This window comes from Abramis brama (assembly GCF_963993115.1).
Source record: "Abramis brama genome assembly, chromosome: 14".
Classification (NCBI taxonomy): domain Eukaryota; kingdom Metazoa; phylum Chordata; class Actinopteri; order Cypriniformes; family Leuciscidae; genus Abramis; species Abramis brama.
The window spans coordinates 3,248,829-3,266,381 of record NC_139976.1 but is presented as its reverse complement, the minus strand read 5'-3'; the positions used below and the strand labels follow the sequence as shown (position 1 = coordinate 3,266,381).

Below are 17,553 nucleotides of genomic sequence, written 5' to 3'. Positions count from 1 at the left end.
TGTGCCTGTAGTCGTACTTTCTGTTGTAGTGCTTTCTGTTGTTGTAGTAGCCACCACCACAGTTGTGGTCTCAGGTGTGGTGCTTTCTACTGTTGTGGTCTCAGTTGTGGTACTTTCAGGAGTTGTTGTGGCTGTGGTTGTACTTTCTGTTGTAGTGATGTCCGGTGTTGTCGTCTCAGTTGTGGTACTTTCAGGAGTTGTTGTGCCTGTAGTCGTACTTTCTGTTGTAGTGCTTTCTGTTGTTGTAGTAGCCACCACAGTTGTAGTCTCAGGTGTGGTGCTTTCTACTGTTGTCGTCTCAGTTGTGGTACTTTCAGGAGTTGTTGTGCCTGTAATCGTACTTTCTGTTGTTGTACTTTCTGTTGCTGTGGTGCTTTCTGTTGTTGTAGTAGCCACCACAGTTGTGGTCTCAGGTGTGGTGCTTTCTACTGTTGTGGTACTTTCAGGAGTTGTTGTGCCTGTAGTCGTACTTTCTGTTGTAGTGCTTTCTGTTGTTGTAGTAGCCACCACAGTTGTGGTCTCAGGTGTGGTGCTTTCTACTGTTGTGGTCTCAGTTGTGGTACTTTCAGGAGTTGTTGTGCCTGTAGTCGTACTTTCTGTTGTAGTGCTTTCTGTGGTTGTAGTAGCCACCACAGTTGTGGTCTCAGGTGTGGTGCTTTCTACTGTTGTGGTCTCAGTTGTGGTACTTTCAGGAGTTGTTGTGGCTGTGGTTGTACTTTCTGTTGTTGTGGTGTCCGGTGTTGTGGTCCCAGTTGTGGTACTTTCAGAAGTTGTTGTGCCTGTAGTCGTACTTTCTGTTGTAGTGCTTTCTGTTGTTGTAGTAGCCACCAGAGTTGTAGTCTCAGGTGTGGTGCTTTCTACTGTTGTGGTCTCAGTTGTGGTACTTTCAGGAGTTGTTGTGGCTGTGGTTGTACTTTCTGTTGTTGTGATGCCCAGAGTTGTGGTCTCAGTTGTGGTACTTTCAGGAGATGTTGTGCCTGTAGTCGTACTTTCTGTTGTAGTGCTTTCTGTGGTTGTAGTAGCCACCAGCACAGTTGTGGTCTCAGGTGTGGTGCTTTCTACTGTTGTGGTCTCAGTTGTGGTACTTTCAGGAGTTGTTGTGTCTTTAGTCGTACTTTCTGTTGTAGTGCTTCCTGTGGTTGTAGTAGCCATCACAGTTGTGGTCTCAGGTGTGGTGCTTTCTACTGTTGTGGTCTCAGTTGTGGTACTTTCAGGAGGTGTTGTGCCTGTAGTCGTACTTTCTGTTGTAGTGCTTTCTGTTGTTGTAGTAGCCACCACAGTTGTGGTCTCAGGTGTGGTGCTTTCTACTGTTGTGGTCTCAGTTGTGGTACTTTCAGGAGTTGTTGTGGCTGTGGTTGTACTTTCTGTTGTAGTGATGTCCGGTGTTGTGGTCTCAGTTGTGGTACTTTCAGGAGTTGTTGTGCCTGTAGTTGTACTTTCTGTTGTAGTGCTTTCTGTTGTTGTAGTAGCCACAAGAGTTGTAGTCTCAGGTGTGGTGCTTTCTACTGTTGTGGTCTCAGTTGTGGTACTTTCAGGAGTTGTTGTGCCTGTAGTCGTACTTTCTGTTGTAGTGCTTTCTGTGGTTGTAGTAGCCACCAGCACAGTTGTGGTCTCAGGTGTGGTGCTTTCTATTGTTGTGGTCTCAGTTGTGGTACTTTCAGGAGTTGTTGTGCCTGTAGTCGTACTTTCTGTTGTTGTACTTTCTGTTGCTGTGGTACTTTCTGTTGTTGTAGTAGCCACCACAGTTGTGGTCTCAGGTGTGGTGCTTTCTACTGTTGTAGACTCAATTGTGGTACTTTCAGGAGGTGTTGTGCCTGTAGTCGTACTTTCTGTTGTAGTGCTTTCTGTGGTTGTAGTAGCCACCAGCACAGTTGTGGTCTCAGGTGTGGTGCTTTCTACTGTTGTGGTCTCAGTTGTGGTACTTTCAGGAGTTGTTGTGTCTGTAGTCGTACTTTCTGTTGTAGTGCTTCCTGTGGTTGTAGTAGCCATCACAGTTGTGGTCTCAGGTGTGGTGCTTTCTACTGTTGTGGTCTCAATTGTGGTACTTTCAGGAGGTGTTGTGCCTGTAGTCGTACTTTCTTTTGTAGTGTTTTCTGTTGTTGTAGTAGCCACCAGAGTTGTAGTCTCAGGTGTGGTGCTTTCTACTGTTGTGGTCTCAGTTGTGGTACTTTCAGGAGTTGTTGTGCCTGTAGTCGTACTTTCTGTTGTAGTGCTTTCTGTGGTTGTAGTAGCCACCAGCACAGTTGTGGTCTCAGGTGTGGTGCTTTCTACTGTTGTGGTCTCAGTTGTGGTACTTTCAGGAGTTGTTGTGTCTGTAGTCGTACTTTCTGTTGTAGTGCTTCCTGTGGTTGTAGTAGCCATCACAGTTGTGGTCTCAGGTGTGGTGCTTTCTACTGTTGTGGTCTCAGTTGTGGTACTTTCAGGAGTTGTTGTGCCTGTAGTCGTACTTTCTGTTGTAGTGCTTTCTGTTGTTGTGGTAGCCACCACAGTTGTGGTCTCAGGTGTGGTGCTTTCTACTGTTGTGGTCTCAGTTGTGGTACTTTCAGGAGTTGTTGTGCCTGTAGTCGTACTTTCTGTTGTAGTGCTTTCTGTTGTTGTAGTAGCCACCACAGTTGTAGTCTCAGGTGTGGTGCTTTCTACTGTTGTCGTCTCAGTTGTGGTACTTTCAGGAGTTGTTCTGCCTGTAGTCGTACTTTCTGTTGCTGTGGTGCTTTCTGTTGTTGTAGTAGCCACCACAGTTGTGGTCTCAGGTGTGGTGCTTTCTACTGTTGTGGTCTCAGTTGTGGTACTTTCAGGAGTCGTTGTGCCTGTAGTCGTACTTTCTGTTGTAGTGCTTTCTGTTGTTGTAGTAGCCACTACAGTTGTGGTCTCAGGTGTGGTGCTTTCTACTGTTGTGGTCTCAGTTGTGGTACTTTCAGGAGTTGTTGTGCCTGTAGTCGTACTTTCTGTTGTAGTGCTTTCTGTGGTTGTAGTAGCCACCACAGTTGTGGTCTCAGGTGTGGTGCTTTCTACTGTTGTGGTCTCAGTTGTGGTACTTTCAGGAGTTGTTGTGGCTGTGGTTGTACTTTCTGTTGTAGTGATGTCCGGTGTTGTGGTCTCAGTTGTGGTACTTTCAGGAGTTGTTGTGCCTGTAGTTGTACTTTCTGTTGTAGTGCTTTCTGTTGTTGTAGTAGCCACCACAGTTGTGGTCTCAGGTGTGGTGCTTTCTACTGTTGTGGTCTCAGTTGTGGTACTTTCAGGAGTTGTTGTGGCTGTGGTTGTACTTTCTGTTGTTGTGGTGTCCGGTGTTGTGGTCCCAGTTGTGGTACTTTCAGAAGTTGGTGTGCCTGTAGTCGTACTTTCTGTTGTAGTGCTTTCTGTTGTTGTCGTAGCCACCACCACAGTTGTGGTCTCAGGTGTGGTGCTTTCTACTGTTGTGGTCTCAGTTGTGGTCCTTTCAGGATTTGTTGTGCCTGTAGTCGTACTTTCTGTTGTAGTGCTTTCTGTTGTTGTGGTAGCCACCACAGTTGTGGTCTCAGGTGTGGTGCTTTCTACTGTTGTGGTCTCAGTTGTGGTACTTTCAGGAGTTGTTGTGGCTGTGGTTGTACTTTCTGTTGTAGTGATGTCCGGTGTTGTGGTCTCAGTTGTGGTACTTTCAGGAGTTGTTGTGCCTGTAGTTGTACTTTCTGTTGTAGTGCTTTCTGTTGTTGTAGTAGCCACCACAGTTGTGGTCTCAGGTGTGGTGCTTTCTACTGTTGTGGTCTCAGTTGTGGTACTTTCAGGAGTTGTTGTGGCTGTGGTTGTACTTTCTGTTGTTGTGGTGTCCGGTGTTGTGGTCCCAGTTGTGGTACTTTCAGAAGTTGTTGTGCCTGTAGTCGTACTTTCTGTTGTAGTGCTTTCTGTTGTTGTAGTAGCCACCACCACAGTTGTGGTCTCAGGTGTGGTGCTTTCTACTGTTGTGGTCTCAGTTGTGGTACTTTCAGGAGTTGTTGTGCCTGTAGTCGTACTTTCTGTTGTAGTGCTTTCTGTGGTTGTAGTAGCCATCACAGTTGTGGTCTCTGGTGTGGTGCTTTCTACTGTTGTGGTCTCAGTTTTGGTCCTTTCAGGATTTGTTGTGCCTGTAGTCGTACTTTCTGTTGTAGTGCTTTCTGTTGTTGTGGTAGCCACCACAGTTGTGGTCTCAGGTGTGGTGCTTTCTACTGTTGTGGTCTCAGTTGTGGTACTTTCAGGAGTTGTTGTGGCTGTGGTTGTACTTTCTGTTGTTGTGATGTCCGGTGTTGTAGTCCCAGTTGTGGTACTTTCAGGAGTTGTTTTGCCTTTAGTCGTACTTTCTGTTGTAGTGCTTTCTGTGGTTGTAGTAGCCACCACAGTTGTGGTCTCAGGTGTGGTGCTTTCTACTGTTGTGGTCTCAGTTGTGGTACTTTCAGGAGTTGTTGTGGCTGTGGTTGTACTTTCTGTTGTAGTGATGTCCGGTGTTGTGGTCTCAGTTGTGGTACTTTCAGGAGTTGTTGTGCCTGTTGTCGTACTTTCTGTTGTTGTACTTTCTGTTGCTGTGGTGCTTTCTGTTGTTGTAGTAGCCACCACAGTTGTGGTCTCAGGTGTGGTGCTTTCTACTGTTGTGGTCTCAGTTATGGTACTTTCAGGAGTTGTTGTGGCTGTGGTTGTACTTTCTGTTGTTGTGGTGTCCGGTGTTGTGGTCCCAGTTGTGGTACTTTCAGAAGTTGTTGTGCCTCTAGTCGTACTTTCTGTTGTAGTGCTTTCTGTTGTTGTAGTAGCCACCACAGTTGTAGTCTCAGGTGTGGTGCTTTCTACTGTTGTCGTCTCAGTTGTGATACTTTCAGGAGTTGTTGTGCCTGTAGTCGCCATTTCTGTTGTTGTACTTTCTGGTGCTGTGGTGCTTTCTGTTGTTGTAGTAGCCACCACAGTTGTGGTCTCAGGTGTGGTGCTTTCTACTGTTGTGGTCTCAGTTGTGGTACTTTCAGGAGTTGTTGTGCCTGTAGTCGTACTTTCTGTTGTTGTAGTAGCCACCACAGTTGTGGTCTCAGGTGTGGTGCTTTCTATTGTTGTGGTCTCAGTTGTGGTACTTTCAGGAGTTGTTGTGCCTGTAGTCGTACTTTCTGTTGTAGTGCTTTCTGTGGTTGTAGTAGCCACCACAGTGGTGGTCTCAGGAGTGGTGCTTTCTACTGTTGTGGTCTCAGTTGTGGTACTTTCAGGAGTTGTTGTGCCTGTAGTCGTACTTTCTGTTGTAGTGCTTTCTTTTGTTGTAGTAGCCACCACCACAGTTGTGGTCTCAGGTGTGGTGCTTTCTACTGTTGTGGTCTCAGTTGTGGTACTTTCAGGAGTTGTTGTGGCTGTGGTTGTACTTTCTGTTGTTGTGATGACCGGTGTTGTGGTCCCAGTTGTTGTACTTTCAGAAGTTGTTGTGCCTGTAGTCGTACTTTCTGTTGTAGTGCTTTCTGTTGTTGTAGTAGCCACCACAGTTGTGGTCTCAGGTGTGGTGCTTTCTATTGTTGTGGTCTCAGTTGTGGTACTTTCAGGAGTTGTTGTTCCTGTAGTTGTACTTTCTGTTGTAGTGCTTTCTGTTGTTGTAGTAGCCACCACAGTTGTGGTCTCAGGTGTGGTCCTTTTTACTGTTGTGGTCTCAGTTGTGGTACTTTCAGGAGTTATTGTGGCTGTTGTTGTACTTTCTGTTGTTGTGGTGTCCGGTGTTGTGGTCTCAGTTGTGGTACTTTCAGGAGTTGTTGTGGCTGTTGTTGTACTTTCTGTTGTTGTGGTGTCCGGTGTTGTGGTCTCAGTTGTGGTACTTTCAGGAGTTGTTGTGCCTGTAGTCGTACTTTCTGTTGTAGTGCTTTCTGTGGTTGTAGTAGCCACCACAGTTGTGGTCTCAGGTGTGGTGCTTTCTACTGTTGTGGTCTCAGTTGTGGTACTTTCAGGAGTTGTTGTGGCTGTGGATGTACTTTCTGTTGTTGTGGTGTCCGGTGTTGTGGTCTCAGTTGTGGTACTTTCAGGAGTTGTTGTGCCTGCAGTCGTACTTTCTGTTGTAGTGCTTTCTGTTGTTGTAGTAGCCACCACAGTTGTGGTCTCAGGTGTGGTGCTTTCTACTGTTGTGGTACTTTCAGGAGTTGTTGTGGCTGTGGTTGTACTTTCTGTTGTGGTCTCAGTTGTGGTACTTTCAGGAGTTGTTGTGCCTGTAGTTGTACTTTTTGTTGTAGTGCTTTCTGTTGTTGTAGTAGCCACCACAGTTGTGGTCTCAGGTGTGGTGCTTTCTACTGTTGTGGTCTCAGTTGTGGTACTTTCAGGAGTTGTTGTGCCTGTAGTCATACTTTCTGTTGTAATGCTTTCTGTTGTTGTAGTAGCCACCACAGTTGTGGTCTCAGGTGTGGTGCTTTCTACTGTTGTGATCTTAGTTGTGGTACTTTCAGTAGTTGTTGTGCCTGTAGTTGTACTTTCTGTTGGAGTGCTTTCTGTTGTTGTAGTAGCCACCACAGTTGTGGTCTCAGGTGTGGTGCTTTCTACTGTTGTGGTCTCAGTTGTGGTACTTTCAGGAGTTGTTGTGGCTGTGGTTGTACTTACTGTTGTTGTGATACCCGGTGTTGTGGTCTCAGTTGTGGTACTTTCAGGAGTTGTTGTGCCTGTAGTCGTACTTTCTGTTGTAGTGCTTTCTGTTGTTGTAGTAGCCACCACAGGTGTGGTCTCAGGTGTGGTGCTTTCTACAGTTGTGGTCTCAGTTGTGGTACTTTCAGGAGTTGTTGTGGCTGTGGTTGTACTTTCTGTTGTTGTGGTGTCCGGTGTTGTGGTCTCAGTTGTGGTCCTTTCAGGAGTTGTTGTGCCTGTAGTCGTACTTTCTGTTGTAGTGCTTTCTGTTGTTGTAGTAGCCACCACAGTTGTGGTCTCAGGTGTGGTACTTTCTACTGTTGTGGTCTCAGTTGTAGTACTTTCAGGAGTTGTTGTGGCTGTGGTTGTACTTTCTGTTGTTGTGATGTCCGGTGTTGTGTTCTCAGTTGTTGTACTTTCAGGAGTTGTTGTGCCTGTAGTCATACTTTCTGTTGTAGTGCTTTCTGTTGTTGTAGTAGCCACCACAGTTGTGGTCTCAGGTGTGGTGCTTTCTACTGTTGTGGTCTCAGTTGTGGTTCTTTCAGGAGTTGTTGTGCCTGTAGTCATACTTTCTGTTGTTATAGTAACCACCACAGTTGTAGTCTCAGGTGTGGTGCTTTCTACTGTTGTGGTCTCAGTTGTGGTACTTTCAGAAGTTGTTGTGGCTGTAGTCGTACTTTCTGTTGTAGTGCTTTCTGTTGCTGTGGTGCTTTCTGTTGTTGTAGTAGCCAACACAGTTGTGGTCTCAGGTGTGGTGCTTTCTACTGTTGTAGTCTCAGTTGTGGTACTTTCAGGAGTTGTTGTGCCTGTAGTCGTACTTTCTGTTTTTGTACTTTCTGTTGCTGTGGTGCTTTCTGTTGTTGTAGTAGCCAACACAGTTGTGGTCTCAGGTGTGGTGCTTTCTACTGTTGTGGTCTCAGTTGTGGTACTTTCAAGAGTTGTTGTGCCTGTAGTCGTACTTTCTGTTGTAGTGCTTTCTGTTGTTGTAGTGGCCACCACAGTTGTGGTCTCAGGTGTGGTGCTTTCTACTGTTGTGGTCTCAGTTGTGGTACTTTCAGGAGTTGTTGTGCCTGTAGTCATACTTTCTGTTGTTGTAGTAACCGCCACAGTTGTAGTCTCAGGTGTGGTGCTTTCTACTGTTGTGGTCTCAGTTGTAGTACTTTCAGGAGTTGTTGTGCCTGTAGTCATACTTTCTGTTGTTGTAGTAACCACCACAGTTGTAGTCTCAGGTGTGGTGCTTTCTACTGTTGTGGTCTCAGTTGTAGTACTTTCAGGAGTTGTTGTGCCTGTAGTCGTACTTTCTGTTGATGTACTTTCTGTTGTAGTGGTGTCCGGTATTGTGGTCTCAGTTGTGGTACTTTCAGGAGTTATTGTGCCTGTAGTCGTACTTTCTGTTGTTGTAGTAACCACCACAGTTGTAGTCTCAGGTGTGGTGCTTTCTACTGTTGTGGTCTCAGTTGTAGTACTTTCAGGAGTTGTTGTGCCTGTAGTCGTACTTTCTGTTGATGTACTTTCTGTTGCTGTGGTGTTTTCTGTTGTTGTAGTAGCCACCACAGTTGGGGTCTCAGGTGTGGTGCTTTCTACTGTTGTGGTCTCAGTTGTGGTACTTTCAGGAGTTGTTGTGCCTGTAGTCGTACTTTCTCTTGTTGTAGTAGCCACCACCACAGTTGTGGTCTCAGGTGTGGTGCTTTCTACTGTTGTGGTCTCAGTTGTTGTACTTTCAGGAGTTGTTGTGCCTGTAGTCATACTTTCTGTTGTTGTAGTAACCACCACAGTTGTAGTCTCAGGTGTGGTGCTTTCTACTGTTGTGGTCTCAGTTGTAGTACTTTCAGGAGTTGTTGTGCCTGTAGTCATACTTTCTGTTGTTGTAGTAACCACCACAGTTGTAGTCTCAGGTGTGGTGCTTTCTACTGTTGTGGTCTCAGTTGTAGTACTTTCAGGAGTTGTTGTGCCTGTAGTCGTACTTTCTGTTGATGTACTTTCTGTTGTAGTGGTGTCCGGTATTGTGGTCTCAGTTGTGGTACTTTCAGGAGTTATTGTGCCTGTAGTCGTACTTTCTGTTGTTGTAGTAACCACCACAGTTGTAGTCTCAGGTGTGGTGCTTTCTACTGTTGTGGTCTCAGTTGTAGTACTTTCAGGAGTTGTTGTGCCTGTAGTCGTACTTTCTGTTGATGTACTTTCTGTTGCTGTGGTGTTTTCTGTTGTTGTAGTAGCCACCACAGTTGGGGTCTCAGGTGTGGTGCTTTCTACTGTTGTGGTCTCAGTTGTGGTACTTTCAGGAGTTGTTGTGCCTGTAGTCGTTCTTTCTCTTGTTGTAGTAGCCACCACCACAGTTGTGGTCTCAGGTGTGGTGCTTTCTACTGTTGTGGTCTCAGTTGTTGTACTTTCAGGAGTTGTTGTGGCTGTGGTTGTACTTTCTGTTGTTGTGATGCCCAGTGTTATGGTCTCAGTTGTGGTACTTTCAGGAGTTGTTGTGCCTGTAGTCGTACTTTCTGTTGTAGTACTTTCTGTTGTTGTAGTAGCCACTACAGTTGTGGTCTCAGGTGTGGTTCTTTCTACTGTTGTGTTCTCAGTTGTGGTACTTTCAGGAGTTGTTGTGGCTGTGGTTGTACTTTCTGTTGTTGTGATGTCCGGTGTTGTGGTCCCAGTTGTGGTACTTTCAAAAGTTGTTGTGCCTGTAGTCGTACTTTCTGTTGTAGTGCTTTCTGTTGTTGTAGTAGCCACCACAGTTGTGGTCTCAGGTGTGGTGCTTTCTACTGTTGTGGTCTCAGTTGTGGTACTTTCAGGAGTTGTTGTGCCTGTAGTCGTACTTTCTGTTGTAGTGCTTTCTGTTGTTGTAGTAGCCACCACAGTTGTGGTCTCAGGTGTGGTACTTTCTACTGTTGTGGTCTCAGTTGTAGTACTTTCAGGAGTTGTTGTGGCTGTGGTTGTACTTTCTGTTGTTTTGGTGTCCGGTGTTGTGGTCCCAGTTGTGGTACTTTCAGAAGTTGTTGTGCCTGTAGTCGTGCTTTCTGTTGTTGTAGTAGCCACCACCACAGTTGTAGTCTCAGGTTTGGTGCTTTCTACTGTTGTGGTCTCAGTTATGGTACTTTCAGGAGTTGTTGTGGCTGTGGTTGTACTTTCTGTTGTTGTGGTGTCCGGTGTTGTGGTCCCAGTTGTGGTACTTTCAGAAGTTGATGTGCCTGTAGTCGTACTTTCTGTTGTAGTGCTTTCTGTGGTTGTAGTAGCCACCACAGTTGTGGTCTCAGGTGTGGTGCTTTCTACTGTTGTCGTCTCAGTTGTGATACTTTCAGGAGTTGTTGTGCCTGTGGTTGTACCTACTGCTGTTGTGATCTCACTTGTGGTACTTTCTGCTGTAGTTGTCTCCGTTGTGGTACTTTCAGGAGTTGTTGTGCCTGTAATTGTACTTTCTGTTGTTGTAGTAGACACCACAGTAGTGGTCTCAGTTGTGGTGCTTTCTGCTGTTGTACTTTCTGTTGCTGTGGTGCTTTCTGTTGTTGTAGTACCCACCACAGCTCTGGTCTCAGGTGTGGTGCTTTCTACAATTGTGGTCTCAGTTGTGGTACTTTCAGGAGTTGTTGTGCCTGTAGTCGTACTTTCTGTTGCTCTGGTACTTTCTGTTGTAGTAGTACCAATAGTTGTGGTATCAGGGGTGGTACTTTGTGCTGTTGTGATCTCACTTGTGGTACTTTCTGCTGTTGTGGTACCCACAGTTGTCATGCTCTCTGCTCTTGTGGTCTCGGCTGTTGTACTTCCTGGAGTTGTTGTGCTTGTGGTCGTACTTTCTGTTGTTATAGTAGCCAGACTTGTATTCTCAGGTGTGTTGCTTTCTACTGTTGTGGTCTCAGTTGTGGTACTTTCAGGAGTTGTAGTGCCTGTAATCATACTTTCTTTTGTTGTAGTACCTATAGTTGTGGTCTCAGGAGTGGTGCTTTCTGCTGTTGTGGTACCCACAGTTCTAGTGCTTTCTGATTTTGTGGTTTCGGCTGTTGTACTTTCTGTTGTTGTGCTAGTGGTCGTACTTTCTGTTGTTGTAGTTCCTACAGTTGTGGTCTCAGGGGTGGTGCTTTCTGCTGTTGTGATTTCACTTGTGGTTCTTTCTGCAGTTGTGGTCTTGGTTGTGGTACCCTCTGTTGTTGTGGTACCCACAGTTGTGGTGCTCTCTGCTGATGTGGTCTCGGCTGTTGTACCGTCCGGAGTTGTTTTGTCTGTGGTCGCGCTTTCTTTTTTTGTGGTGCCCAATGTTGTGGTCTCAGTTAAGTTTCTTTCTACTGTTGTGTTCTCGGTTGTGGTACTTTCTGGAGTTGTAGTCTCCATAGCCTTACTTTCTGTTTGTGTGGTTTCCATTGTCAGTGTTGTATCCACTTTTTCTGTAAGGGGCAGTAAATATATTTATACATTTAAACTGAAAATATTTTATATATTTTAATTTATTCATAATTTGTATCAAATCAAATTTATATCATATTTAGGAATTCCGTGTTCCACAAACTGTTTAACTTATATACATGCAACTGTTTAACTTATATACATGCAACTCATTACAGATCTGATCTGGTCATTAAAAACAAAAAACATAATTTTCACATAGCACATTAAATTACCAGTGTCCATTGTTGTAGTATCTATAAATATAGTTGTTATGGTTGAAGTGGTCTCCATTATGATAGTAGTATAGAAAGTGGTATTGTGCCCAATATCTGGGGAAAAAAATATAAATTTTATACAATTGATAATATTAAAACAATATACAATTACTCAGACACTAAGACAAACACACACACACACACACACATATATATATATATACATGTATTATTTGCTTACTAATAGCAAATCATAAACAGAAGTCATAAACAGAAGAGACCTCTAACTGCACATTTTAATTTTTTAACTTCTTTATATGCAGACACGAATGCTTAAGATGGATCTAGTCATGTAATAAATCCTGCAGATGGTAAATTAGCACATTTATTACCAGCTGTAATGTCCATCGTTGTGGTTTCTGTGGTTAACATTGTCTCCGGAGTGACAGTAGTATAAGTAGTGTTTGTGTTCCTTACATCTGAAAAATATTGATGCACTGTAAATCAACAAAGCTTTATATCTTATGTAAACAAGGGAAGATGTAAATGTATTTACCTGCACAGTAAGCCAAAGAGCAGAAATCTGGTTTCACAAACTCATAGACATAATAATCTCCTGGACAGGCTTTGACTTTAATGGGATTGGATTGGAAAAAGCAGCAGTTATTGTCCCAGTGACCGCAGACATCTCGAGTGACCACTCCATCCTCAACTGTTGGATGTCCTCCGTTCAGCCACAGTGGAGCATGAGTGCCACAACTGTCCTGATCAACACATGTGTCTGGCATCTGAACGCTCTGACCATCAAAAAAGAGTCGGTACCAGCCGTTCCAGCTGACCTCACAGTCACACATTATTTCAGAGGTATATTGATTGTTGGTGGCTCTCCATGAATCATCCAGAACATTGTAGTTGTTGCAGGGGTCCGCTGTTATTGAAACATTAAAATAATGCTTGTAAATACTTCTTTGTAAATAAAAATAAATAAATAAATTCCCCCTAATATTGAAATCATAGAATCAAAACTCTTCATCCTCTTCGAAATGTTACTTTTTAAATAATTTTCCAATACTGAACTACATAGTAGTATAATTGCACACATACATTACTAGTATAATTGTATAAATTTCAAAAATGTGCAACTGTAATTTCCCCCCTTTGCAGAACCATTCAAGGTCTGTCAGACTGCATGCATGGATAATGGGATTTGACAGACTTTTTCCAAGGCCACCCATACTGTAAATTGATTGAGATCTGAACTCTGACTTGGTCACTCAATGACATTATTGTTGTTTTTCAGCCATTGGCTTGACATTTAGGGTCATTGTCTTAATGGAAAACTAAATTAATTATTGTTTTTTTAATTATTGATAAAACTGTATACTAAAGGATTCCAGTGATTTGGAAACATTCTTGTATCCATGCCTTGGAAAGCTACTAAAAGTAGATTTTTTCTTCATGATGTAAATTATGCCAAATTACTGACTCACCAGCTACAATCAATTAAAATTCCCTGCTTGCACAAGTGTTCTTTAATCCGTACTGTTTATTATTTCTCACATTAAAGGTGATGAATACTTAAGAAATCATTTAGTTTGAATTTGTGATTTTAGGGATTTTAAATGTACTCAAGCACATTTTTGGAATATTTCTACATTGCTCCAATTCATTTCCCCAGACCCTTTTTACTTGTGATTGAAAACAATGCATCTGTACTTATATTCTGCAAACAACTCTCTAATAGTAATTATGCAAACCTGAATCAAAATCACAGCTGCACATTACACACACATACTTTACATGCAGTCAAAAACTTATCTGAACAAAAATACTTCAGAAACATTTCAAAAACATCACATTACCAGTCGTAATAGCCACGGAAGTCATTTCTATAGCTGAGGTTGAGAAGGTATACGTGATGTTGATGTTCCTTACATCTGAAAAAAGTAAAATAAGATCAAAATTAAATCAACAAAAATGCAATTATGACTTAATTATGTAAAAAAAAAAAATTGTAAATATATTTACCTGCACAGTATGCCAAATAGCAGAAAGATGGTTTCACAAACTCATAGACATAATAATCTCCTGGACAGGCTTTGACTTTAATGGGATTGGACTGAAAAGCGCAGCAGTCATTGTCATAGTGACCGCAGACATCTCGAGTGACCACTCCATCCTCAACTGTTGGATGTCCTCCGTTCAGCCACAGTGGAGCATGAGTGCCACAACTGTCCTGATCAACACATGTGTCTGGCATCTGAACGCTCTGATCATCAAAATAGAGACGGTACCAGCCGTTCCAGCTGACCTCACAGTCACACATTATTTGAGAGGGATAGTGATTGTTGGTGGCTCTCCATGGATCATTCAGATCACTGTAGCTGTCGCAGGGGTCCGCTGTAATGGAAACATTAAAATAATGTTTGTAAATATTTGTAAATTCATATTTCATTGCTACATACCATTACATGTACTATTTAAAATTAGATTAAGAATGAGCATCTCTTTTAACATTTTTTTTTATTAAACATTTTTTAGCCTAACATTTAAGTATTGATAAGTATTGTAATGTGTTGGTTGCCTAATGTTTTGAAGTATTGAAATGTGGAATGTGTATCTCATGATGTCATCTGTAACAGAATGATTGACAGTTTGTGGTGAAATGATGCACACGCCTACACTATGTGGTTTTCAAGATGAAATTCCATGACGCAGTGTACATCCCTTTAGATGCCTACACCGAATTGTGACATGCTCAAAAAATATGTTCTTTATTATGACAAACAGTACATACTTTTAGGCCATAGTTTTAGAGCAAATTGCAACACAGCACAATTTTTTTCACGATCCGTGCATTTATCTGAGACTTAAATGATTGCACTTTTCAATAAACTAAGTAGTGGGGAACTTCTGGAGATGGAACCACACTCATTTATAGTTTTTCCTCAATCGTTTTTACATTTCTCCATTTCTCCAGACTAATGCCCGTTTCACACATATGTTAGAGCTTTCACACTGCGCGTGGATGCGGTGCGGCGATCCGTTCCAGTTGCGGTGCGTATAGGCTATACAGCAGTGCAGCGATCGTTTCCGCACCGAGTCTATTTCTGCTGTGCTGCACGCGCTGAATTAAAGTGACAGTTTGTTTCGAGGTTAAAATGAACACAGATTGACATGAAAATGTAGTAATTTCATCATAAATGCATTTAATTAAAAACTAGTATTTTTCACAGTCTTTTTACTTTAAGACCGTGGTAAATCAAGGAAAACTATTTACTCAATTTACTTCAGCAAGGCAAAATGAACAACACTCGTCTCATTCGTGGAGGTGGAAAAACAGTCTTTGTGACATGCAATATTTATTGTATAAAGATTTAAAGGTAGCCTATATGAGCCTGCTTTTTGTCAATTTTGTTTTAATTAAAAATATATGCGGTTTTAATATAAGTACATGGTTAAATATTTTACCACTTGCTTGAACTTAATATATAATTATATAGAAGTAATGCATTGAATAATACGTTGTTTAAATTGGTTTTAAACGTGAATACGTCTATTAAAGAGTGTATGTGTACAAAGAGAATCGCAATGCTGACAAAAAACTTTTTTTAAATAAAAGTTGCTGATAACTTCTGGATTTGAAATACAAATAGTGAGTAGGCCTATGTGTTTGTGGTACAACCGTGGGTCAGTTATTCACTGCAAACTGCGCGTGCTGCTCCTGCACCAAGGACGTATAGGTCTTTTAACTATTAATACAGAGATCCGATCAGACTCCTTCTTTAGTCAACTTTTTTTTTTAATGCAAAATGTACATATTCAGCTAAAAGTTATTAAAAGTGTCTCTGTACTATTGAAATAACATGTTTATCATAAAGTTCCACAATGAGTTTTTTTTTTTTTTTACATGCTTTGTTTGTCTAAGAGAAAGGTGAAAGGTAGAAAGGGGAAGCAGTATTAAAACTGGTGAAGATGAAGTATAAGTGTAGTATTATTATAAGAAGATGAATGGAAAGAATTACCTGATTGCCCATCAATTATTTTACCTTTAAAACAAACAAATAAAAAAATATAAGAACAATGGTTTCATTTTGAAAGATGATACAGTCAGTTCACTTATTTGAATATACTAGCATCATTCCAGCCTCATGTAATAAAACTTCAAAGTAAAAAACACTCACCAAACAGCAATATTGAAACACACAATGAGAATAGAAAACTCATTGTAATAAACGGCACCTCCTGCACCTGCACACATGAACATAAACATGTGAAATATGTTTCTATATTTATTGTATTACATGTGTTGTCAACACATTTTTAATAAAACATAATAATATATTTTTTAAATATTATTATGGTGTAAAATTATATTGTTCATTGTTACTTTGTGTTAGTTAACGCATTGACTAATTTTAACAAACTATTGTAAAGTGTTACCAAAACTTATATATTTTTTTGAAAATAATTTAGATTTACCAAAAGCAGATTACTGAGAGAGTAATTAGAGCTCAACGTGATAAAATGAACTAAGTGACATTACCTGATACAAAAATGTTGCTTCACAAATTTCAAAACACAGCGACGCTTAGTTAATCCAGTTGCAGAATACAATGAAGAATGAACTACAGGCCTCACAATCTTATGACTGTATTAAGTGTGGGTGGACCTTTTCTAGATGGGTTGACAACTCAACAATACCCCACCTCCAACAACAACAACATTTTTCCCCCATGTTGCATAACGCCAGTGTTTCTTTGTACACCTGCTATTCAGAAACACATTTTTTTAGTCTTGAATAGATGAACGTAGATAGAACAACTAAGACTATCAGATGAATCTGAATTATGAGGATAGGCTACTCGCTCCCAAAAATCATTACAGTCTCTCAGCCTGTTTTACAGTTTGCTTTTACACATTTAGTCAAACTAAGGTTAATCTTCTCAAAACAGTTAACAGAGCACCTCAGAAGTTATTGTAAATATTTGATGGTTTAATACAAATCACACACAACATTTGAAAACATACTAATTTTACACAAATTTATCCTATTTCAATTAAGCCATATTTCCACAAAGTACATTTTATTAAATTAAACAACAATTATGAGTTCCCTTTATATGAATAAGTTACCAGAAGAATAGGAAGAAAAAGAAGAGGAAGAAGTGCAATTGGCAGAACAAGAGGAGAAGAAAGTGTTGATAAGGAAGAAAGAGATGATGGAAGAATAATAGGAGATGTATAAAAAGGAGAGGAAGAAGAGAGAATAAGAGTGGAGGGCATTGGAAGAGAAAGATGATGTGTTGTAAGAATTGGAGAGAAGAGATAGAGTATAAACGAGTTAATCTAACTTATGAACTTAATCTAACTTGAGGTCATTGTATACAAGACCTGACTTTATACAGTGAATGACTCATCCTCTTTTGTTTTATTAAATGTGTTATTGATATGAAATTCTATGCTTATTTACTTAATTATGCAGTGAACCTGTATTCAGTGTTTCTGTATTCATTGTTTTTGAGATCATTAAACTTAGTTTGGAGAATTTGTGTAAAATCAGTTGAGAAACAACTTTTTATGACGTTATAAAACCATAATGACAAATTGCTTAGAATTTAAATCGTGCTGATCAGTGTTAGGGTCATACTGGTTTGTGAGTACGATCAAATTCCCAGATTCATTCTCCCTGTAATCATTGTGTTTGATGAACAAAGGTCTGAAAAATGTTCCATGAATTAAAGATCCATTGTGATACTGTTGTCAATTTCAATTACTATACTAACAAATCAATATGGAATTATGAATCATGGGTGGATCAGTGCCCTGTTTCTCTTTTGTGGCCTCGCCCGTGATATAAACAGCAGCAACATTATGACGTGCATGGATGTTATGGTATTTTTGTGTGGGGCAAAATGCTGCCTCTTTTTACTTCCAAGCTATTCTAAGAATATTGTCAGCTTTGACTGGGAGAAGCAGCCGTCAGTCAGGGCGGATCAAAGCCTGCATGCGCAGCCCATATGCAGACACACCTGTGTGAACATTCAGCATGATCTGGTATTCTGAGCAATAATTGAACCTCACCCTAACTGAACCTTCTAAAAGAGAACTGCAACCAGTGCTGCAACATTCTTCAGGTCCTTTAGAAATCAAGTTGCATTGCCATACACATTTGACGCAAATAAGTATCAGTATCATCACTATGGAAAGTAAAACAATTGCACAGATAGTATTACAAATATCAATATCACATTTATGTCATTAGGCTAATTAATGTTATATTAGGCTACTCAAAAACAAAAGGGAAAATAGACAGATTATGAAGCCACCTCCCTTCATGAAATATTTATTTCATATTTGAACAAAAATGATTCTGATACCTTTTTTTTTTTTT

At 41.2% G+C, this 17,553-nt stretch overlaps 1 protein-coding gene across 1 annotated transcript in view; it reads right to left on the bottom strand.

Annotated features, from left to right (window-relative positions):
- The window catches only part of LOC311096287 (uncharacterized protein), a 30,545-nt gene extending 14,761 nt beyond the window's left edge, over positions 1-15,784 (bottom strand). The window contains exons 1-10 of the mRNA XM_084135354.1: positions 15,706-15,784; positions 15,344-15,410; positions 15,185-15,208; positions 13,188-13,559; positions 13,022-13,096; positions 11,716-12,087; positions 11,552-11,638; positions 11,178-11,273; positions 10,206-10,943; positions 9,981-10,112 (exon numbers count right to left, since the gene is read on the bottom strand). Of these exons, the coding sequence (XP_083991480.1) occupies positions 9,981-10,112; positions 10,206-10,943; positions 11,178-11,273; positions 11,552-11,638; positions 11,716-12,087; positions 13,022-13,096; positions 13,188-13,559; positions 15,185-15,208; positions 15,344-15,386 (1,939 nt within the window). The 5' untranslated portion in view covers positions 15,387-15,410; positions 15,706-15,784. The remainder of the gene's footprint in view (positions 1-9,980; positions 10,113-10,205; positions 10,944-11,177; positions 11,274-11,551; positions 11,639-11,715; positions 12,088-13,021; positions 13,097-13,187; positions 13,560-15,184; positions 15,209-15,343; positions 15,411-15,705) is intronic.
- Between the last annotated feature and the right edge of the window lie 1,769 nt (positions 15,785-17,553).